Source organism: Echiichthys vipera, assembly GCF_963691815.1.
Source record: "Echiichthys vipera genome assembly, chromosome: 3".
Lineage (NCBI taxonomy): Eukaryota > Metazoa > Chordata > Actinopteri > Perciformes > Trachinidae > Echiichthys > Echiichthys vipera.
The window spans coordinates 16,869,876-16,894,047 of NC_139828.1; the positions used below are offsets into that span (position 1 = coordinate 16,869,876).

Genomic DNA, 24,172 nt, shown 5'->3' on the forward strand with positions numbered 1-24,172 from the left:
TAGGAAAGTGAAGTACCTAAGCCCTGAGCAGGTTTGAAGTTGTTAAAGAGATTCATGAAAAAGAAAAAGAGATTCATGAAAAAAAGAAATCAGAAAAAAATATTGATGTATGATAATTTTATAGCAGTATTTTGTGCGTGGTCGTTTTCAGCCACGAATGTATCCAGTGTTAGTAAATGTGAGGGAGTCATGAGGGTTAAAAAGTGGGCAGAGCTGAGGACATCCCCGCCTTCTTGCTGTTGATAGCAGGTCATGCGGCCTCCACTGTTTTGATTCACAGCTCGGACAGGAGGGGCAGACATGGCCGACGACTGGATGTCCGGGTAACCACTTTAAAGCTACCCTACTACTGCGGTAAAACTAAGTTGTACGGAATAAGACATTGGGGTTATCGGGGAAGCTGGCAGCTTTGTACGGTACTCGAGTCCGCCCGGAGGACATGGAGACATCTGCGGAGGGAGAGGCGGAAGAGCGCAGGTTAGTGACAGCCGGGGCTGGGCTGCTTTTGCCGGCTAACTGTGCTAGGAGTGACCGTGGTTATATAAACAACGAAACTAGAGAGCTGAGAACCCACTCGGTATTTAACGATAAACAAAGACAAACAGTAATCATTTTTGGAGAAGTAACTAAACCACTGTAGTATTGTTAAATGTATAACTGCTGGTTTACTGGCGTCAGAGTGCTAACTGTTAGCTACCTCCTAGCTAGGTTGTGCTAACAGCTAACGCGCTAGCTGTCAAATGAAGGCACGTTTATTTGTATAGCACAATTCAACAACAAGGTAATTCAAAGGGCTTTACATAAAACTTTAAAGGCATTGGAAAGAAATGCATAAAAATTATATTTAAAAACATCGGAGAAGTAAAATTATTAAAATATTGTGTTAGAAAACATATAAAACGACACTTGAGTAATTTAAGTAAAAGATTATTGCAATGGAAGTTACAGTGCAGTACAGGCAGTTTAAAATAATGTTTTGTGTACTAAAAAGCAGCGGCAAACAGAAAGAGTTGCAGCAGACCTGCAGTTTTTTGGACGTTTGTTCCAGATATGTGGAGCATAAAAACTGAACGCTGCCTCTCCATGTTTAGTTCTGACTCTGGGGACACAGAGCAGACCTGACCCAGAGGATCTGAGAGGTCTTGATATTTTGTAGCTGAGCAGAAGATCTGAAATTATAGATCTAATTATTTTGGTCCTAAACCATTCAATGCTTTGGAAACCAACATAAGCATTTTGAAATCAATTCTTTGACGCCAATGTAAAGATCGGAGGACTGGAGTGATAAGATCTACTTTTTTTGTTTATGAAGAGGTAAGGTTCACCATGATGAACCGTTAATATCAGTATTCTACACAATACCACTACACAGCAACCTTTAACATTAATATTCCCATATTTATATTTATTTCAGGACCCTATTGTCATTATGTTTACAACTTCATTGTCCTGTTTTTTTAACTTATATTTAAATATGTACATAGTAGTCAAATGTTTGTTTACCCTTGTTCATTTTGTTATCCTTGTTTTTAGCTTTATGTCTTTCTGTGTATGTATATTGAGAGCGACAAAAAGCCGTAGTCAGATTTCTGTATGTGTTCACACTTACTTGGACATTAAAGCTGATTCTGATTCGGAGGTACTGCACAAGACAAGTTCAGCAGTGTGCTGTAGCAAGAGACGCTAAATTACCTTTTCATTCTGAACAATGCACATACGGTACTGTGTGCATACAGTATTGTATCAGAAGTGTAGAAATGCCTGCTTTGTAAGAAATAAATAAATTAAGAAAGCATACATTTTAAGGGGAAATTTACTCATTTAATCCACCCAGGGCATTAAAAGTACATGGATGATGATGAGCAGGGGCCATGATCACTTCCACATCCCCTTTGTTAAAGATTGTGTTAACAAATCTGTCTTGAGGCAGCTCAGTTAGACCGTGCACACACACACACACACACACACACACACACACACACACACACACACACACACACACACACACACACACACACACACACACACACACACACACACACACACACACACACAGAGTAACAACCAAATGGAGAGTTGATCCTTAACCTCAACAATCCTCTCTGAGCCTTGTTTTCCCTCCATGATGTCCAGCACACACATTTATGCACGGTATGTGGAGAACGCTCTAACATTCAACCTCACGCTTTCTATGTAACATGATGTGATTTGATTAGTTACATCAGTAGCTGAACTTGTGACACGGCTAAGCACTGCTGCGTTTTATGGGGGGAAAAGGCTTATTGTGTTGTCTTGCTATTTATAGGTTTCTGTATCCACTTCTCTGCTTCATATGATGATTGTGAGGTTTAAAGTGAAATGAAATAAAAATAATCTGTCAGTTAGGCCACATGTCTGCATCGTCTAATTCGATTTTGCACAGTGGGTTTCTTTTTGTGTCCTTGATTTCATTTTGGACCTTAATTTTCATTGATCTATTTTTATACAATGTAATTATGTTTATGGGCTGATTCTTTAAACTTAGAATGCATTTAAGCACACACCACTTTCTATAGTATAACGCTAACTGCTATGCAGTGTAAGTATCAAATGACCAGTTAAATGTTCCTATAGGCCTACTCAAAGAATGCCCTCAACTGTTGGTGTCTTCTGACAACAGATTTGTTTTGTTTCGCTGCTGCAATCATTTGACTGGTTCTCAATAGCATTCAGTTTGACTGCTGACTTAAGGGAAAAAGAGGAAGTCCTACAAATGAGCCAGTGCTTTATGGCCCTTAGGGAATGTGACCTATTTATATAATCTTCTTTTGTATCAGACACTATTGGTGCAACAGCATGAAGTTTGACTCACTGAACTTGCACATCTTACAAGACCTAACTTCTAGTTGGGGAATCTAGTTGGGGAATCTAGTTGGGGAATCTAGTTGGGGAATCATTTCCAAACCATTTGTAATACAGGGTATCAACATTGAGATTTTGAGAAATGCACACACATCATCGGAGCTCTTGTAAACATTAATTGTTTATAGAACATAGGACAGAGTATTTCTATGTAGCCATCTTTTTAGACTGCTACATAGATGTTGTTATACGATATGTGGTGATACTGTTAACACAATGATTGCTAGTCAGCACTCCGGGTTAGTCACTGAGTTTAAATTTAAGCAAGGTTATCATAACTAAACTGCTGAAGACTCAATTTTCAATTTCTGGATGAGTGTTTTTTTGTTCATGTGAGTAATGATTTAAGCCACAACATTGCTAACAACAGCACTTCTTTACCTCCTTCCTCATTCCTAAACTTCCTCCCTCACCATGTTTCACTCCTTCCTGCTGACCTGTTTTTTCTCACAGGAGGGAGCAATGGAAGCTACTGTCCAGCCTGAAGACCACAGTGGAGGGTCTCGTGTCCACCAACAACCCCAATGTGTGGTCACGTTACGGTGGCCTGCAAAGGCTCCACAAGGACATGAACAACATCCTGAGCCACGGACTGAAGAATGAGCAGGTCAGGATTAAGAAGATCTGAATGAGAAATAGTCTCCATTTTGTATTTATTCGTTGTGAATGGATTACTTATCATTTTCTCTGTGACCTGCAGCCACATCTGAAAGATTTGCAGGTCAAAGTTTTTGTTAAATGTGCAGTCGGCAACATTTGTCTGATCATATTCACTGAAACCGACACTAATAAGCCGGTTTTAGAAAAAAAAATGCGCCTCTTCTTGCACCTAGAGCTTGTTGTTTGTTTAGCAAAAATTCACCGTGCCTGTATCGTCCTGTCCACTAAGAGCAGAGCTGACTGTCAGGCACAGTTCGAGCACACGCCACAAATCCCCCCCTCCCCCATGTTACAATGTCACATGCATACGCTAAATTTCGTTAGCTGTTGCTATCTATGAGTAAGTTAACCAGCCTACCTCCCTGTCCCTGCGTTCCAGATTCCTGTGAACGCGCTCTGACGAGCACTCAATGGGAGGGAGCGGAGGAGCTTGTGGTAGTGGGGGAGGGGCATGAGAGTTGTTGTAAATATTAAAAATTTCAGAGTCAACTTGATCTGCCAGACTTGCCGACTGCAGCTTTAAATATAACCCCACAATACCACATCATGAGACAACAAACTGCATTTTGACTGGCTCAGTATTTCCAAATTACCCATGTTATACCTGAGATAACACATACTGCTTTGGAGTGAGTCTGATTGCAGCTGTAGCTGTTAAGACACACACCACTGTCAACCTTGTTACAGAAGAGATGAAAACTTAAGTTACATCACCAGTAAATGTTCAATTAATCATTAAGTAATTTTCTCAGTCACCAATCTAGAGGGTACCCTTTTCTTTACATTTTGGAAAGTATTTAATTAATTGGACAGGTAAGACCAGTCATGAACAGTTCACTTCCTGAAATACAGGGGTTTGGCGTGCAGTCCCTCTCCATAATGGCTTATTGTGTTTATTGTAGATGGCATTCTCTGTAACTGGGTCATGCTAACAGCTTTGTTTTGGGTTGCAGGTGTACTACAAACAGAGAGACTACTGGCCGTTTGTGTGGTGTGTTCGCTACATCAGCCCCCACCTCGCCTCACACGTTGAACAGGTATGACATTGTCAGCTAAGCGAAAGGTGGTATGTAAATATTTCTTTGTTCAGCATACATGACAGGTAGGTTTGTGTGAACACATGCATGAACATTTCTACATGGCTCTAGGCTAGGCTTATTTTGTTTAATTGTTAGCTGGTATTCAATTAAACATTGTAAGGTAGACTTACCTTGAGCTTGCATTGTTAATTGTGAACTCCCCTCGTAGTACAGTTTTGATTATGTTCCCAGAAAAATCTAATAATGGAAAATATTGTATGCCGCACTACCCATAATCTTAAGCAGTTTCCCGCCAACTGAAGAAATAATAATCACCGTTAGGATATCTGTATTAGATATTAGGACTTTACTGATGTTGATGAGCAGAGTGTGAGCATGGGCAAATTTAATTATGATGATATAATCAGTGTTATAGGATCACTTGTGTCCCTTGTGTCACACTTGAACATTAAGGGAAAATATATCACTGACTACTTGCAAAGCTGAGTGTGATGAGCCAATGATTTATCTTTTAAAAAGGTTACTGAACAGGCTTCTACCCTTGTTTCATCTTTTTTTGTTTTATTTATTTCCCCAGCACGAGTCAACAGGCAACATCATCTTGTTGCTTTGTTTGTTTCAAAAGCTTAAAATGGTGTTGGGAATTTTTGAGAACTTTTCAGGTTCCACATTTATTGCAAAAGGGGGCTGGTATGTTTCAGTTCTGTAATTTATATACACACACAACAAATGATGTGCCTCTGCATTTTACTCACTGTTATCACTTTCAGGAGAGAATTAACTGCTTATTTTACTCGGAGCACTGTAGCCACACTGGTATATTATCCCTATAATGATGAATTTTATATTGTTGCACCAGTACATTTGTTTGTTTACTCCACCAGCCACTCTGGCAGGAACTAACCCTCATATAGCTGATAAATTGTGTTTGTCGTAGCATGCTGTGAAAATAGATGGTGAATTTTGGAGCAGGTCGGAAACAGTGTTTTCCTCTTCTGTAAACTGTTTGGTTGCATGCAAAGTACATATGACATGGTTCACACTGCCAGACTACTGTACAGTGTTAACAGGACTGCAATAGTAAAGAGACGCAGAAGATAATCTAACTATCTTCATTACGCCCTCGGTTACTGACCAGCAGGACTTAACGGCATGCTTGGCCATGATTAAATCATTGTGACGATTGGTTATTGCTATCTTGTCTGCCATCTCTTAGTTTTGTGTTTTATGTTTTTCTCAGTCCTACTTTTGAATTCCACTCACTGCTCACTCTGTTTAGACGGTCAAGCCCATTCCCTTCAGCACACCATTGCTTTTTTTAAAAATGAATACATGATGTACCATACAAACTGGGCTGCACACGAACAGCAGTATGTTGGGAATAAATAGAATAAGATTTAAAACAATATCCCTTGATACGGGTCTTCATGCAGTTTAATTAACTTACATTGTGGACAAGGAAAATAAAAGAAATACCAATTAAAATGTGGTTCTTTTATTCAGTTAAATAGCATTTGTCATGCTGTTTGCACTCCTTCCAACCTCTCCCCTCACAATATGCTACTGTTTCACTTTTTTTTTTTCTTCTGTTCCTTTCTGTCCTTCAACAGTTCAGTCACCTGGAGCCGGTGCTGAGCAGCGGGATGCAGAGTGCTGGTGAGAGCTACAAGGCTGAGCGCTGGCTCCTTCACAGCTTACAGGTTCACATGCTGTCGGCTCAGCTTCGACCTCTGCTCCGGCATCTGGGACACACACGTAAATACTATAATGGTGAGTTATGGTGGGCACAATTAAAGGTCCAGTTTAATTTAGAAGACATTGGTGTGAAGTTTTGTATAACTCTATTTTGCCTTTGTATCTTCACTTACGTTCCGCTAATAAATGTTCTCTCTTATTATCTTATCTCCTTACCTCTCCTGCTTTGTTTCTCTCTCCTCTGTCTGTTTGTCTGTCTGTCAGATGATGCCTTTCTGCTGAGTGAGCCCCACGTGACCGCAATGTTCCAGTGTCTGGAAGCAGTAGAACAGAATAACCCCAAACTGCTGGCCCAAGTAGACACTTTTGGGGTGGGTAAAGTCTGTTTACTTTGCTGCATTTTAATCTTTTGTTCATCATCTGTTAATTATTGTGAGGTGTTGATAATCTCTTCTTTAATTAGCTTTTTTACAATATGTGCATTTATTATTTTTATTAGTTTGTTTTGACATTGTGTTTTATACTGTTCATACATTTTGTTGTATCAGTATAATTATGCTAGAAACAGATTCAGAAGAGAACAAAAGAAAAATGGTGACGCTTCAGTCTTCGATGAGTGATGTTATGTTATTTTACAACACTTAAGATGATTAGGACTTTTGGGATGAGGCCTTATATATTTTATGTCTCCCTCTTCACCCTCCAGCTGTCCCCTCTGAAGGGCCCACCATGTCTGGGCCTGTTGAAGAGCCAGAGCCTGTGTGTGTTGCCAGGGACTGGTGGGGTTTGGAGGAACGATGACTCGGCTCCCAGAGGAAAATCTCTAAACCGCAGACTCACCACATCCAACTGCTCCTTCCTAGAAGCAGTCACCACCATCCACAACTCTGGGAACACTACAGGAGTTGGATCCCAAAACAACAACAGCACAAGTAAGGAAAGGGTGAATGGTGGCGAGTGGTTTTTAAAGGGGCATGTTAGTTTTCCTCACGTGATAAAGGTTAGTTGACAACAATATTTTGTCATAATTTGACGAAAGCAACACTACATACAGGGATAATAAGGGGTGGGATTGGGAGATGGCATTATAAATGCACTACAGTTTGTGTGTGAATAGACTAACTGACTTAACCATAAAGAGGCCTGTTTGTGGACAAGATCAGTTATTGAAGAATGTGTTGATGCAGCCTCAAAACTCAATGTCCTGAACTGTTTCAGTTTTCTGAAAGCTGACCCTTGTCCATTCCACATCAGCAAAGCTTGAGCAAGTGAAAGGGAAGAAATGGAGAAGAAGGCCTGTGAGTTTGTGTCTCAATCCATCTCACTTTATCTACCTGTTCTGTTGCAGACACTACCTCTCCAGCAAATAGCTCGGGAGCTCCCTGGGTGTGTGTGTCCAGTCCGGGGGAGAGCGAGCGGGTTGTGACACCTCCTGGCCCCGTCTCGCTCCCTTGCGTCTCCCTCACAGAGTCCCCCTCGTCCTCCCTTCAGCCTGATGCAGGGGACTCTGGTGATGGTGACTATGATGATGGTCCAGAATACCTGGCTATTGGTAACCTGGGGCAACGCAGCCGCCGTGACTCGCAAAGCTCCACCCACAGCAGTGAGCCGAGTGTCACCCAGGACCAGTCCCTGACTAGGACTTCCCTACCTCCACCCCAACCTAGACGCTCATCTTTCTCAGAGGGCCAGAAGGGTCCAGGCTGGGGGTCCCGAGGAGTACACGCCCGCTCGTTTTCGGACACAGGGGTCAATCAAAAACTCAGGAACGGTAAGTAAACTTGGCGGTAACTCATATAACAACATAGGGGCTACTCTCAATCTATTAGTATGTTAGTTAGATTGTATTCAAACAGTAAATTTGAAAAATGGTATGGTTGACAAACAATTGTTTTATGTATTTTAAATAAATTCATCAAAGACTCAGTATTTCATCTGAATACCCTCAAAAAGTCTGCAACATAGCATAAATATCTTGAAGTATTTTCGCATTAAAGCTGCAATCCACAACTTATGCACGTGCAAACTGAAGCAGAAAATATGATGGAGCATGTAGTGTAGTTTCACCTATGTAATGCTAAAAGTGAATATAATATTGACTGAAGTGGTGATGATCAGCTTTAAACTGTTGTTTGTTGGCTTATTTCTTCCTCCATGGACTGATGCATTTATTTGTGCTGTACATTCACAGATTAAAAAGTGCCCTTAGTAGTACTTGTATTAAAACTGCTTTCATGATGTGTTTTTTTGTCACTTGGTTTGTTATTTTGGTTTTATATGGGAGGCTTCAGTTTCCTGCAGGTCATGGAAAGCATACCAGGTTAACAATTTATTTTAAATTTTTTTGGTTAACATAAAACGAAGGTGAGATTCGGATGGAGGTTTATCTGCAGTCTTTGTTTTATTTGTAGCCCTGTGGCGAGGCCACCCTCATTCTCAGAAGGTGCACATTTCCTGTTTGAAGGTTTTAAACACTTCAGAATTAACATCTCTGTTCTCTTTGCTCACTGTTTTCCCTTCTTGTCTTGAGGTAACTCTCTCTCCTTCTGCTCTATTTCTCTCTTTTTACTGTTTATGCAAAGGAGGGGGCCACCGCAAAATCACCATAATAATTGAAGATCCGGTAGCAGGTTGGCAGTGCAGTTCCACTGTGCTCCATCACTATACCCTTCCCATCTCTTTTCTTTTTTCCTCTGCATGCTGATGAACTCTTTCCATCCCTCTCATATAAAGTCCTTCAGCTCTTTATATGTGCTTTTGTTTCTTGAACGGTTTTGGTTTGTTACTCGGAAAATGTATGTGATGAGGCCATGAATGACCCCTTTCAGCATTGAGCTTGTGATCGATCAGTGTTTTGTTGAATGTATTATGGAAGCCTTTAATAAACTGGGTGTAATTATTTTATAATTAATTATTATTACTTATTTTTAAATTAAGTTATGCTAGTATTGTCAAAGCAGGTGATTTCCTGTTAAGTTATATGTACAGGATGTTGACTTACTGTAAATAAAGTACAGCTGTTATATAAGCTTATTTCCTCAAGTAAAAGTAAGAACTGGATCACTCTTCTCTCATCAGTTTATACATAGAAGTGTATCACTTCTGTGTGTCACTGTTTGTTGATTGCTTGTTTTTCGGAATCTGTGCATCCCTTATTTAATTCATTACATTGACAAAGGTCAGCAGTCATGTTTTTTCTGCATGCAATAAAGTGAACCATCTCCATAGATTTTATTGGTTGTTTGACACAAAAAACAATGATAAAATCAAACCGCTCATGCTTTCCATTTGTATGAATGGTGACACACGTTCCCATCAATTTTAAAGAATTGTGTTTGTTTTAGTCACTCTGGGATTTAGCTGATAACCAGCCCTTATAATGGACTATTTGTTTCTTAGAATCTGCTGAGGACGACTGCTGCATAAAGAACTACAGCCCTTTCTCACCTCAGCGCCAGGATGTCAGCACTCCCAGTTCTCTCTATATGGAGTCCCGTGAGTTTTCTTTTCGCAAAACTTTTAAATGTACTTTTACAGTTCTGTTGTTGCTACTATTGCTCTTAGTGTTTTTTTTCTACTATTGAACTCTGCCTTTATCCTGTGATTATTATAAGGAAGATTTGAGCCAGAGAAAGTCCCCAGCAAACTTATTTTCAGTTCCTGAATTTGAATGTAGCAAGTGAGTCAGCTTATCCATTAACATGGTACTCTGAACACGAAGGTCATTGAAAGGTTTTGAGGTGTGTGTATATGTTATTGTGATTTTATAGGCACGGGTGCCACGACTGGCACGTAGTAGTTTAACCAATGGTACACTAGCAATAAGTGTTCAAAATAATTCTTTGGAAGTGCCCTCTCATGCCATCTCATGATAATTTAGTTTTTTTCACAGCCAATGGAAGTTTGCGCAGTCTGTTTATTTATGAAAAACCAAACATGTATTTTGAAAGTGAAACCCATCCCGGTGTAAAATCCAATAGAAACACACACTTAAGTGCAGATAATAACATCTGTCTTAACTGTTTCTGTTGTATGTATTGGTGTCATGTATTTTCTGTGTGAATGTTTTGGTGTCTTCAGATGGGTCCCAGTACAGCAGTGTTACAGATGGAATGTTCAGGAAGCCATCAGAGGGTCAGAGTCTCATCAGCTACCTGTCAGAACAGGACTTTGGCAGCTGTGCTGACCTTGAGAAGGTCAGGATACATTTCAAGTCACTAAGTGACTAGTGTTGGTGCTGATTGATCAATTAGTCAATCACTAATTTATTTAATAAGTGATTATATGTACTTTTAATACAAATTGATGCAGTGCAAATACACACAAATGCAGGAACTAGGTGCTAAAATTCTGACAAACTTGGTATACATTCAACTTAAAAAGTACAATGTTGACTGATTATGTTGCATGACTGAAAATATGGACTCCTGTTTGATTCATAATTTTCTCTTTGTTCTGTAGGAGAACGCCCATTTCAGCATTTCAGAGTCCCTTATTGCTGCCATCGAACTGATGAAGTATAACCTGCGGCGTCAGGAGGAGACGGGTGAGGAGGAGGGCGACAGCGACTGTGAGATTCAGCAGCTCAAACAGAAGATCCGCCTGCGGAGGCAGCAGATCCGACGCAGCCGCTTGCCGCCCTGCGCAATCTCCCAGCATCGTAAGGCAACATTGTAGTCACCTGTACAGATGCATGATGTTGCTGTCTTCTTCATATGATTCTTCAATGACAGCAAAATTATTAGATTATTAATTACCATGTTATGGTCTTTTAATGGTGAACATGCGTTCAGTTACTAGACATCAGTTTAAAATGATACGTTTGTTGCTTCTCTGTTACTTTCACAAATATACTTTCTTCTTAAAGTACTAGATTATAACAGCTACTTCCTCTAATTGATTAATTAGAGGAATGTTTTAACTATTAGTCTTTGATTGAGGTCTTTCCATGTTTGCTTGTTGTTTACTTTGGTGGATTACAGTAATAACTAAGGTGAGCTTTCTTCTATAATCCTCAAGGGTTTTTTTTAATCTCACCTGCACAATTTGCTTCTTTTCTTATGTTTTTGTGTTTCTGCTTGTTTGTATTATTGTTCAAAGAAATAAAATAAAAATAAATTAATAAAATGATTATTTATATGGCAACAGATCGACTGCTGGGACAAGAGCCTTTTGACGTATTTTAACAATTTGTGTGTCTTTTGTCTTGTTTAGTAGTCAAGTCTCACTGCATCAAAGTGTCATTGGCTGCTGTTGATTTCTGTTGTTTTGTCTCTCGTCTGCTTCCTCTCCTGCAGTTTTCCACTCCACTGACAGTGGAGGCTCCAGGAGGAGCTCTCAGGACTCCTGCCAGGGCTTGTCTGACTCCGGCTCAGCTGAGGAGGTGGAGGAGTGCGAGCTACAAGGTAGAGAGAGGGAACGAGGGAACACCAGTAATTATTATTCCTGCACATTTTTTTTATGGGTTAGTTCAACCTTTTACTTGATGATGATCAAGCTACATGTACAGAGTGATATGAGGCAGTTACCTGTGATATTAGGCAGGTAAGTTTTACCTCCCAGCAGCTGTTAATAGTCATAAATTTAAACTTTGACCAAAATATTCACATTTATATTGTAAAAAGTATTTATCTTTTTAAAATTTTAAATGTAAAGGAAGCCTCTGAAATATCCATCATTTGTCTGTGTAAATGAGTTTGTTTCTTTTCCAATCATAATTCATAACCTCATCACCATACTTGCTTCATGTTGCTCACTAAGCATGTCACGTTTTTATCGTGGACCATAAACATGGATGTCTGAGTACAAAAGTCAGAGAACGGTAGCCTGTAAAATGTTTTTATTAGTGTTACTATTGATACAGACTACAGTCTTGTGAGTCGCCACATATTGGATTTATACAGTCATGATAACTTGATTGGGTCTGTTTGATCTGGAAAAGCTGAATTAAGCTGATTAAGATTCCAATTGTTGTTTTATGTGAAAAATAGTAACGGCAGGAGACTAATCGCTAACTTATAGAAATAACATGTACCGCTTTGATATTGTTAACACGGGCTGTGGGAATTCATATGTGCATGTATTTTATGTATAATTTGACTTTTTGTGTATAGCTATACTACACTATACTGCGGTGTGAGCATACAAGGATTGCTGTAACTTGGAGCTGTATAACTGCATGACTTCACATGTACTGCGTTATTGCAGTATACTGTATGTTTGCCTGTGACACTGACACATAGCTCTGTGGAGTGTTTAAACATTTTTTTGTGCTTGTGGTGACGGTTGTTCTGAGTGTTAGTTTCTGTCTCTCAGATGGCTGTGAGGGTCAGTCCCTGCTGGCGGTGGCTCAGAACGGCCTCTCCCTGTCACTCGCCTCCCTCTTCTCAGGTATCTGCAGGCTGGACTGGTGGGCGAGGCTCCACAGCTACAATACTCACAGTTTACTGTGGCGGGGCTCCTCTTGAGAGGAAGCTGACGTCTCCACTCCAAACTGAGAATTTCTACCTTTAAGTTCGCCTGTTAAACTGTATGGCATTTAACCATTAACAGTTTATAGCTTAGTTTTTGTCTTTTTTTAATCAAACTGTTTGAATCTGTTTAAATCTTACAGCGACCACATGTTGGGTATCAACCTAAAACACTTTGTAATAAGATGGCTATAGTTTCTTTTTTTTTCTTTTTTTTTTTCTAAGCTTTCACTTTTGATTTGACATGTATTTGCATTTGATGTCATACAGTACCAGCCTGAACACAGGAAAAGTACTTAAATGATACAACAGTATTCAAACTCTTATTACAAAGGCACTAAAAACATTTAATTTTGGGTTGACAGTGAACAATAGAACGGTTCCGTTCCTGTATCCAATTTTACATAATTTAAGCAGTTTTTATCCTTTGTTGTTTTACTTCAGTGGCCGTGTTACTCAGATGAAATATTTTTCTATGGCTCTCTGGTATCCTGCAAACAAAAATCTTTCTCAGCAGGACGGGTGGTTCTGCAAGTTTTCAGTTTGGAGTCAAGCCAGCTGCCTCCACCTCAGCTGGGTAGTGTGCTTGGATGTTTGTGTTGGTGCTTGTTGTTCAGTGCCCGAGGGTTTTGGTGAACAAATGTGCCTGTACCTGTTGGAGTTTAGGGAGACTCATGGGAGGAGACAAGCAAGTTAACAAGTGGCAATCTGTGGCGACTGTAACTATAGGGATTATTCACTTATTCATTCATCTATCCATACACCTCATTAATCATTATCTCTAATGGGACTCCAGTGAGAATGAGGTGTGATTTCTGTCACACACATCTTTCCACCTTGTTGTTCTGTTTTAAGGTTTGAAGTAAACCAGATATAAATTGTTTCTTTTGTGACTGCTTAAGGCATACACCTGATATTAGCACTGGTCAAAGTAATGATTTTTTAAAAATCATCGGGACTGCACCTAATTATATTATTATTTATTATATATGGACAACATATCAATATAATATCACATTGGAATACAGTAAAATGCCAGATATTGCTTTGGACTTGGGCTATGGTAATATCTTGATTTCAGATTAGTGAAATGACTGGAATGCTTCCATTTAGCCCAGCGTTTCCCAAACCTCTCATGTTTAAGAAAATGCTGATCTATCCTAATAATCCCAAATGATTTATACTGATTGCCTCCCTTAACATCCCTAAAACATCTTATTCTACATTTAACCAAAATGCTTATACCTAATCAGAATCCCAAAATCAATAACTAAAACTGAAAACATGTGACTGCATTTCAAAAAACAAACCTAGACTAACTTTAAAATGAGGCACCCACAATTGAAACAAATTTCTGGGTTTTAAGACTCCTTCCTGCCGCTCTCTATAGAATACCACACACTTCCATGAGAGCATGTTATACTTGTTATTATTAATGAATGCTCTTAAAAATGTTCTTGTGCGTGTGAATAAACTTCGAAAGCACAAGTATTGACACAATACTGACAGTCAAAATATTGTTAGTATAATATGTTTGATTTAATGAGCACTCTTTGTACCCTCAACCAAAGCAGGGGGAGATGGCTAATCAAGAACCACAGTGACATTTTCTCTTGAGAAAAAAAAAAGAAAAAAAAAATGTAATTGCATTCTTGCCAGTGATTAAGTATATTTCCTAATCTCTCACACTTCTGTCAATCACACCTCGCTCCTCTGGACACAAAATCACCAGAAATCAAGAGAGTCACTTTTTGCAGTCATCAAACTGTAAGCAGAAATTTATTAGACAGTTTTTCAGACATTTCTTGAATCCCGCAGATAAGTAGCTTGCTTATCCAGCAATCTTCAGTGCTCTGTAACAACTTTGACTGATGGTGTTTTATTTGAAACAATGTTGCTCTTAAAGTCACACATGCAGTCTCCTGTTTTACCAAACCCGTACTGCATTGCTTAATGTCTTTGCTTACATGTTATGTGTGACGTGTTACAAGAAACTCTGACAGCAATGCTTAGTGTTCCCTTTGGATTTCCTGCATGCTACCTGCTAAATTATATTTAAAATGTGCTTGTTGTTGTTTTTAGGTACTTTCACTTTAGTATATCTAGAGATTGTCTTAAATTTCTCTTATTTTTGTGTCCCTGATTACATCTCTCTTAAATTATTTCTACTCAAAACACTGAACGCTGCTTAGTTGTAGCAAATAGTGTCACAGTGAACGCCATCCACAAACCAACTGCTGATCCATTTTTTCCGGACAAATTCATCCTTCATCTGACAGTAATTTTCACTTGTACAAACATTGAGAATCCTTTTATGGCTGGTGGACAAAAACGTGTATAACTAGTACATTGCTCCTAAGTGGTCAAATCCTTTTGATTTCACTGTTGCATTGTTGTCTTCCAGATGCAGACATTAAGCGCAGTGTAAGCTCCAGCAGCAGGTCTTTTCTCAGCTCAGAGTCCATGTAAGTAACAAAGCCCCTGTTCACTGTTTCCCCTCTTCTTCTTGATAATAAATATTCACTTTTTTTTTAGAATAATAGTTGAATGCAGTTGAGTCACTACACCACTCCTCTGCTCCCTTCACTGGCTTCCTGTAGCTGCTAGCATCCGTTTCAAGACATTAGCACTTGCTTATAGTGCTACTGACAGATCAGGCCAAGCTTACATCCAGGACATGATTAAACTGTATGCCCCAGCCCGCCCACTCCGCTCTGCATCGGTAAATCGGCTTACCGCTCCCTCACTGAGAGAAACAGAGAGCCACTCGACTAATTTACGTCTGTTTGCTGTCCTGGCTCCCAAATGGTGGATAGCTCCCCACTGACATTCAGAAGGCAGAAAATCTACACATCTTCCGCCGCAGGCCAAAAAACGCATCTCTTTCAACTACACCTTGGCTAAGCGGATGATTCATTAAAAAAAACACTTGTATGTAGCATTCTTTAGATCAGTTTATTTGAAGCTACCGCACTTTACTTAATAACTTGCTCTTCTGGTTTGTACCCTAATCGTTGAATGCACTTATTGAAAGTCAGCTAAATTAATTGTAATGTAATGATACTTTAATTACTCACAGAAAGAAAATACTTTTTGATTTTATGTCAGCACTGGGGATTACATGCAAACTGAAAAACATATATATTCATACAAAATATTGCCTTTTAAGTATATTCTGTCCTCCTGTATTTTCAGCTCTCCATCCTTCCTCCAGTCTAACTCAGCTGAGTCAGTAGCCATGGGTTTACTCAGGCAATTTGAGGGCATGCAGCTTCCTGCAGCCTCAGAGCTCGACTGGCTGGTCCCAGAACACGACGCTCCACAGAAGGTACAACATCTTGCTTTGATGCAGTACTTAGCAGAATAGCAGTTCTCTACACTTGGCACTCAACATGCAATAATTAAAGAGATATTTTACTAATTTTAATCAGGCCAAACACTATTCATCTGAACATAATGCTCATATTGCCGTGACATTAAAAAAGGTAAAGTATCCCTTTTTTAATATAATTTAAAAATGTATTTGCTCTCTCCCAGCTGCTACCCATCCCAGACTCTCTACCGATCTCGCCTGATGATGGTGAACACGCAGACATCTACAAGCTGAGGATTCGGGTCCGAGGCAACCTGGAGTGGGCGCCTCCCCGACCACAGATCATCTTCAACATTCATTCCGCCCCCAAGTGAGTCCAAACCATGTTTTACCTTTAGTCACTGAATTTTCTCTTTCATTTTGTTCTTTTTTTAATTATATTGTTCATTTGTTATTACATCAGCTCGCCGTTTCTAAATTTGTAGGGTAGACCAATAGAACGGGGGAACTTTGCCCTGCAGAATGTATTTGACTTGCACGTTTCTTTCCCTGTTAGGAGGAAGATAGTTGTGGCTAAACAGAACTACCGCTGTGCTGGCTGTGGTACCCGCATTGACCCAGGTATGACCAGCAAGCGCCAGAAATACCCAAAGTTTTTTTTCTTGAAAATGTTGCAAGGCATTTAAGCTTTAACATGCATTTGATGCATTTGGACATGTTTCCATTAATCATATAGTGTAGTGTCACAACACGAAATGTCTACTTACATTCACAGTTTCATTTTTTGTTTTAAATTTAATTTGTGCAACTATATTACTGTTTTTCAATGTAATCATCTGGCCTAAAACTTTAGATTTTCCTTTTTAAATTCCCTTTATATATAAAAAAATACTATGCAGAGATACTTTTCTGTTTTGTTCTCAGACATCATTCCATAGTCTTACCTCTACTCACTTGTGTGTCTGTTGTCTGTCCACACTTCAGATTATATCAAGCGACTGCGTTACTGTGAATACCTCGGGCGTTATTTCTGCCAGTGCTGCCACGAGAATGCCCAGGCGGTGGTTCCTGGCCGAGTGCTGAGAAAGTGGGACTTTAGCAAGTACTATGTCAGCAACTTTGCACGGGACCTGCTGAGCAAGATTGCCGGAGACCCGCTTTTCAACCCCAACGACATCAACAGTGGCCTATACAAGAAGATTAAAGCTCTAGAGACCGTCAGGGTGAGCACAGAGGCAGCATTGGGATGGGAAATTATTAGGCAGTTTCTCTCCAGTTATTTCTGAGGTTTTCTGTTTATCTTTTGTTTTTATTGCTTTCACAAAAAGAAGCAGGAACAGCCTGTATCAGCTCACCAAAATTATCGCAGAACATGAAGTATCATAATTGACAACAACTGGAAATGTTATGCTTGCTTGCGTATGTCAGCTGGCAGGGACACTGAATATTAAACACTTTAATAACACGGGTGCTGTAATTGGAAACTGAATGTGGCCTTCCTGTTCCTTCCCGATGTATTACAGTAAACCGTACGGCTGAATGTTTCTCTCAGTGTATATTAAAGTAACAGGATGTTGTTTTCTTTAATTTGTTGTTGTTTAGGTCTTGAGGGTGCAGCTATTTCACATGAAAAATCTCTTCAAGACCTGTCGCTTTGCCAAAGAGTAAGATGTGTTTGTACATGTGAAACTAAAAAATATCTCCCTGCAAAGATGGACATCATCAGTGTGTGTATGTGTGTTTGTGTGTGTCCCTCAGGGTGCTGGACCAGTTTGACAGCCTGCCAGGTCACCTAACAGAGGACCTTCACCTCTTCTCCCTCAATGACCTCAGTGCTGTGCGTAATGGGGAACTGGCTTCCCGAATGAAGGAGCTGCTAAAACTTGGTACCCTGCACGTAGCTGGCTGTGTGGTAAGATAACCACGTGTCTTCTCTTTCCACATGAAGAGTTTTCTGAACTGTGGTAATGTCTGCAAATAATCAGAGATTCTCACCTTAAACAAATGTCTGTTTGTTTTTTCTTCGATTTTGCTCAGCTGTGCCAGGCAAAGGGCTTTGTGTGTGAGTTCTGTGGCAACGACAAGGACATCATCTTCCCCTTCCAGCTGAACAAGTGCCAGCGCTGCGAAGGTGAGCCCTCTCTGCTGGTTGCAGGCCTGGGCGGCTCAAGAGCCCCCTCCCCCCGCCTCTCCATACCTACACTAACCTGGATTGACTGGAAGATCCCCAACCCTCGTAGGCTGGCAAGGGCCCTCTCCAAAGACAGGAGAGAGGGGGAGGGAGGGGAGGAAGGTTTAGAGCTAGGTGTAGATCAAGGAGTTAAGAGTGGCTTGCAGGAGGAAAAGGGTGAAACAGCAGGAGAGAGAGAGGGAAGAGATGGAATATTTGAGGCTCTCGCTCCTGGAAAATTAGTGAGAGTTTTCTCCGGGGGTAAGGACAGCGAGGAAGAGCAGGAGATGACAGAGTCAGAGGAGGAGGAGGAGATAAAGTTTGATGTAGGAGAAGAGGAAGGAAAAGGTCAACATGGGAGAGAATATAGAAAAGCGAGGGAACAGAGTAAGGAAAGGGGAGATTGTCATGCACGAAGGGAAAAAGTCAACTTATTAAAGCTTCTTCACATAGACAGACTAAAGAAGAACATCTCAAAAGGAGACAGAAGGGACAGTGACAGCGATACATGCAGCAGCATGGAAAGTCTAGATGAAGTAGGACAAGAGAGTAAGGGACGTTGGAAGGTGTCAGGGTTAGCGAGTCTTGCAAAGGGTTTCTCAAAAAGAGAGAGAGAGGATGAAGGGAAGACAGAAGTGAAAGAGGAAAAGTCGGAAAAAAGAATTTTGGAGAAAGAAACAGGATTTGTGGAGAAAGAGAAAGATGATATTTCAGACAAAGGCAAAACTGAGGCAGCTGAAAGAGAAAAAGCTGGTGCAGAAAAGGTGAAGAAATTTACACTTCTGAATTTGTTAAAACCTCATCAGCTGTCAGCTGTTTTCTCCAGAGGGAGGAGCAAAGGGGAGGAGGGTAAAGGTGGGGAGAGTGATGGTAAAAAAGAGATGGCTGCCGAGAAGGAAGGCCAACAAAAGCCAGCCGTCATAACTCGGACTAACTGGAGAGGTCGTAAAACTCGCACAGCTAGGAGAGAAAACAGAGGCAGGAAGATTTGGGAAGGAACAGAAAACAAGAGCACGGCAGAAGGTGGAGAGAGTTCAGCGGCAAATGACGTAGATTATTGTACTGAGAGAGGTGGAGGACAAGAGTAAGGGCAAGAGCTCAGAGAGGCAGGATTTCAAGCTGCCCTCTGGAGCTTGAATGATCAGTCCAAGCCAAATTATAATAAGCCATGTTACATTTTACTAAATTACTGAAATGTTAATATTCAATGGATCTGCTGGATAAAACTTGTATTTGTCCAGATTGACAGTTAATTGAGTGCTTTGGGATTGGTTAACCCTTTTCTAATCTTATCAAGTAAATATAGAGGTTAACCATTTAAACTTGTTTCACATTTTTTTGTCAGCTTTTATATACTATATTTTTATAGTCTGTAGATTTAAAAAAATGTCTTGTAGGTTTGCACAACTGCAACTCTAATGCCAATCTTGAACATTTTTGGCTGGTTTTCACTGATTCACATGTTATATCTTGTTTGTTTCATTCTTACAAGAGCCATAGTAAACTCTTTGCACTCTACTATTTCTTGGCTTGGTGCAGTGACTTCCTGGATGTAGCTTCATATTCAGCAGACAGATACATGCATATATAATCTGACCTTTCACCTTTCAACCATCTTGTGGTATGAAACATTTTGCACATTTATTCCGTTACTGTTCTCATTTTGCACTAAGTTCTTTGCACTACTGTGGTGTTGGTCTTCGTTGGCTATGGTTCGGATCTTTGCATGGTTTCACAACTGGTGGAGGGTAGATATTTGGCAGCTATTTTGTGGATGACGTCTTAGACTCTGGCTATTGTTGGTGTATAAAGCTTGATGGCTGATACTGAAGCTGTTATTGGTTTTGTTTCCTGTCTCTGAGCTCCGTACTGCTGGCGTCTTGGCCACAGGGATGTCAAACAGTACCATTGTGGTGTATAGCTCATAAACGTTTACATTTCAGTCTGCTTTGGTCATGAATTTCAGTTTGTTCCCTCTGAGCCAGTGGAGGAGTCTGTTTGCATCACAAACAAACACTACTTAAGTGCTTCATTTAAATGTAAACTCTCCCTCCATTTCAGAGAAAACATTACCTGTGTTTTTTAGCCATTTTGTTTTTATTTAGGTTTTTGTCGAAGGAAGAATGTCTCATTATTGTGAGGTGACTATATGTGCCAGAATGAACGTATAATTTATTATTTTAGTTGCTATTATTTAAGCTTCATCTTCATGTGAACATGAAATAAACAACATTTTTTGAAGTTGAGTTGCTTGTCATTTTATCCTTTCTTTCATTATATTTAGAGAAAAAAATTCAGTGGAATTATTGCTGTCATAACAGGACATTGAAGCGTTTTAAAGCACTCTGGTGGCCTCTTTTGGAAGAATGGGATGTGTGGGAACAGGTTTAGGGTGTGGTGTGCGTGTGTCTCCCAGAATATCATCCATCTCACATGCCTGCTTCCTCCTGCCTTCTGCCGTGCTGCCTTTAACTTCCTTGTCTTTTATACTCCCCTTCACACCCTGCCTCTGTGAGGTGTGATTGTGATTGGCTGTTCTGTTGAAACATCACATATTGTTAAAAAACTGGTTTAACTGGTCCCCATTTGTGGACACTGCAGCAGTGTTTGGATTAGCTGATGGGATCTCTGTGAATACTGTTTGGGCTGTAAATGCTTTCAAGTGTTTCATCTCTGACTCCAGTTTTTTTCTCTGTTCTCTACAGAGTGTCATGCATGTTACCATCGCAGCTGCTTCCGGACAGGTAAAGACTGCCCTCGATGTCAGCGGCTGGCAGAGCGGAGAGAGAGGATGGCGCGTAAAAACATGGAGGAGCAAGAAGATGAGGGAGGAGGGCCCTAGTGCTGGTAACAAAAGGAACTCTGAGACAAAAGAAGAGCACATGGCGACCATGATTGTATTGCCTTACCACCTCTTTCCACTCCAGTACCCCTGGAGACCTGGGTGACAATACTGCAAACAAATGTTTTGATCTCAAAGGATTGTCAGATGTGCAGGTTTTACTACGTCAGGGCAGTTGTTAGTATACTGATGATTTTCAGATGCATTTAGTGTAAGCTAAGCCCCTTTCACACATGCACTTTACTCAGTGAATAGCGGTAGTGTTTTTCGTGTAAGAGCAGTTATTTCAAAAGGAGACTTGAGTTGATTTTCCATGAACATTATCAAATATTCCAACATTTTTTCTTCAACTTGAGATTGGTACACTCTTAATTTTTAATTACTAAAATACTTATTTAATCACATTTCCTAGCAGATAAAAACAGGACTTTAAGTTTTCTGACTTTGGTGTCCCCTAGTGGCAGTATCGAAAAAAACAATGTGGTAGTTGTGTGACAAAATTGTAAATGACAAAACCTTACTGCTTTACTGGAACATTTGACGCTGACCATGTTGCAGTTATGTGTGAAAAGGGCCTGAGATTTACTAAACGTCTTCCCACTTTCCCAGTGGTTAAATTAATATATTTGGGATTTAAATAGATCAGAAGAAGTATTTGTTCAAACTCTTGTAACCAGTTTAATATTTCTTCTTCCTACAACTGCAGCTTCTGGCAACTGCTTACACTCTCGTAATTGTATTGGCCAAGGGCTTAGCTCGAGTTTGTGTCTGTGAAAATAGCAGGATCTATTTGAAAATGAAAAATAATAAAATAGCACGTATAAAGGTTTAGATTTTTTTATGTTTTGACTGATCTTCAGTGCAAATACTGTATTTGAGTAATCCTACCCTTTTTATGATGAGGTTAATATTTTAATTTGAGAAGATATTTAACTCATCCCCTCTGTTTGTCTTGTTTTAAGCTCTTTTAGTCACGCTTATGTGCCTCTGGGACCAATGAACTTAGACTGGTAGAGCTAGTGGAGTTACATTGGAAAGTTGAGTTTATAGAAGGAGTGGACTTGGAGTGGAAAATATTTTTAATGAAACTGCAAATGCTCCATTTTTGTGCTGCTTTGTTTAAGTGTGCGTGTGTGTGTGCGCGCGTGTGTGTGATTAATAGAAAAATCAGTGTGAATAAGAGAGTGTGCACATGTCTACCTGCTGTACTTGCAGCCATGCACAGATGGTTTGCACCAGCCTAATCAGCACTTGTTTTCTAACGCTTTTGGAATAGAGAGTCGAGTTAATTGCACTGACCTGTTGTTGTTGTTGTTGTTGTTCGGAGGGACGAGGTGAATTGGGATGTCACTCTTTGGGGATTTTCTAATGTTTGTTGTGAGAACATGAACCTTCACCGTGAAATGTTGCCGTTTCTTTCATGGCGCTCTTGTCACCTGGGTTATACTGAGAAGGGGTTCAGTCCAAAATAAGAGAACCCCAATGTAATAGATAATAGTCCTACTCTTAAAGAGATACTTTACTAATTTTCATCCAGGTCTGTGTCATGGCAATGCGGGCATTTATTCGCGTCATTCGGCGTATTTACGCATATCTTTAAAGCTCTGTTCCTCAGAGACTTCCACTACGGAGACAGACCAAACACTGTTCTTCTGAACACATAGCTCACATCTCCATGACAAAATGGGTAAAGTATCCCTTTTAATAGCATGCACCAAAATCATTATCAAAATGCATTTATCACCTCTTGGACTAAAATCCTTAACATTTAAGTGGGTTTTCTCCTCCAACACATCTTGCTCTAGTACTGAGGTTCCCAAACTTACAGGCTCTTAAAAGAATAATTTAAGTTTTTGGCAAATGTGTACACTTGATAATAAGCTGCGGCCTGCAGGTGGTTAGGCTATCCTATCTTAGCATACAGACTGAAAACTAAGCAAAACAGCTAGTCTGGCTCTAAAAAAAAAAAAAAAAATCTGTACGCCAGCATTGCTAAATCTCACTAATTGACACAGTAGTTGAACCAAACAGTAGTTTGTGATTATTTTAGCAGAAGGATTATTTAGTGGCCCCAAAATGTTTGCATCTTGGACTCATTTTCTACCTGGTGGCTCTGTAGTGCGTTAGATTAACCACCAGAGTATGCCGGGGAAAAATAATGAGTTCCATGGCATAGTTAATGATGTAAAAAAAAAAAATTGTGAGAAAACAAAAATGCGACCCACTGATTTAATCAAACCCTTAACACTGGATTTCAGTCCCAAGTACAGTTTTATGAATCTTTTAATGGGATTAGTCTCCAGAGTACATAACGTCCTCAACAGGTTTAGCTTTATGTGTACGATTCCTCATGAGGTAAAAACACTCATGTGACACTATTTAAAGCAATAAATGTGATATTCATGCCCCTAGGCCCTCTCAAAGAGATAAACTGCAGACATGTCCTCAGTTTAACCAGGCCGCTTTATAAGGAATGTGAACTCTTCAGTTCACGGCTCCTGAACGAAGTGACCGCTCGACTCCACTGAACAGCAACATCAACTCACCAGATGGTTTGTCCTTGGACTGCCTTTAACATGGAGCTGTGCGGAAGTTTTAAGTGCACTACAGATTACGTCTGTTATTAAAGATGTTAATTATTGTTATCATTATGTGTTAATTTCTCTGTTCTGTAAGTATGTTGACAATAAAAGACTGGCCAGACTGTTGATGAGGGTTTTTGTTTTTCTGTGCTCATAGAAAAGTTGAGTTGAAGTTTATTAACAGAGAACTAATAATTATTTTAATTCTGAGCCTAGTGTGACTTTATGACCAACCTATTATAATTTAAGCAAAGGAAAAGCAGCAAATTCTCATGTTGGAAAACCTTCAACCATAGGATGTTTGATGTTAACAGTTAGTTGATTATTAAACTAGATGCAGTTTAATTGACCAATCATTTAAGCTCTAAACTGATGGTCTTTGAAAATGACAATTTTAGTCTTTTCGCTGCCGGTTCACTTAAATATAATATGCTATTTGGTACAATCTACTGTGCCGATAAAAACCTATCAAGTTCTCCCAAGTTATTACAAGACGTGT

The 24,172-nt window shown here is 39.9% G+C and overlaps 1 protein-coding gene across 6 annotated transcripts; it reads left to right on the forward strand.

The window, feature by feature from the left end:
- Positions 1–286: 286 nt before the first annotated feature.
- Positions 287–23,793, forward strand: rubcn (rubicon autophagy regulator). 6 transcript variants are annotated; one of them, XM_083911098.1, is made up of 21 exons: positions 287–477; positions 3,355–3,508; positions 4,515–4,598; positions 6,212–6,371; positions 6,561–6,667; positions 7,003–7,228; positions 7,645–8,067; positions 9,696–9,791; positions 10,377–10,492; positions 10,758–10,956; positions 11,594–11,701; positions 12,612–12,686; positions 15,171–15,231; positions 15,962–16,094; positions 16,304–16,449; positions 16,636–16,700; positions 17,064–17,302; positions 17,682–17,743; positions 17,838–17,991; positions 18,117–18,210; positions 20,955–23,793. In XM_083911098.1, the coding sequence occupies exons 1-21, from the start codon at positions 440–442 to the stop codon at positions 21,089–21,091; spliced, it is 2,877 nt and encodes a 958-aa protein (XP_083767224.1). In that variant the 5' UTR covers positions 287–439; the 3' UTR covers positions 21,092–23,793. The 6 variants fall into 6 exon arrangements, with proteins under 6 accessions (XP_083767224.1, XP_083767225.1, XP_083767220.1 ...); XM_083911099.1 differs by lacking the exon at positions 12,612–12,686; XM_083911094.1 differs by lacking the exon at positions 20,955–23,793 and having other exon boundaries at positions 18,117–20,490.
- Positions 23,794–24,172: the final 379 nt, after the last annotated feature.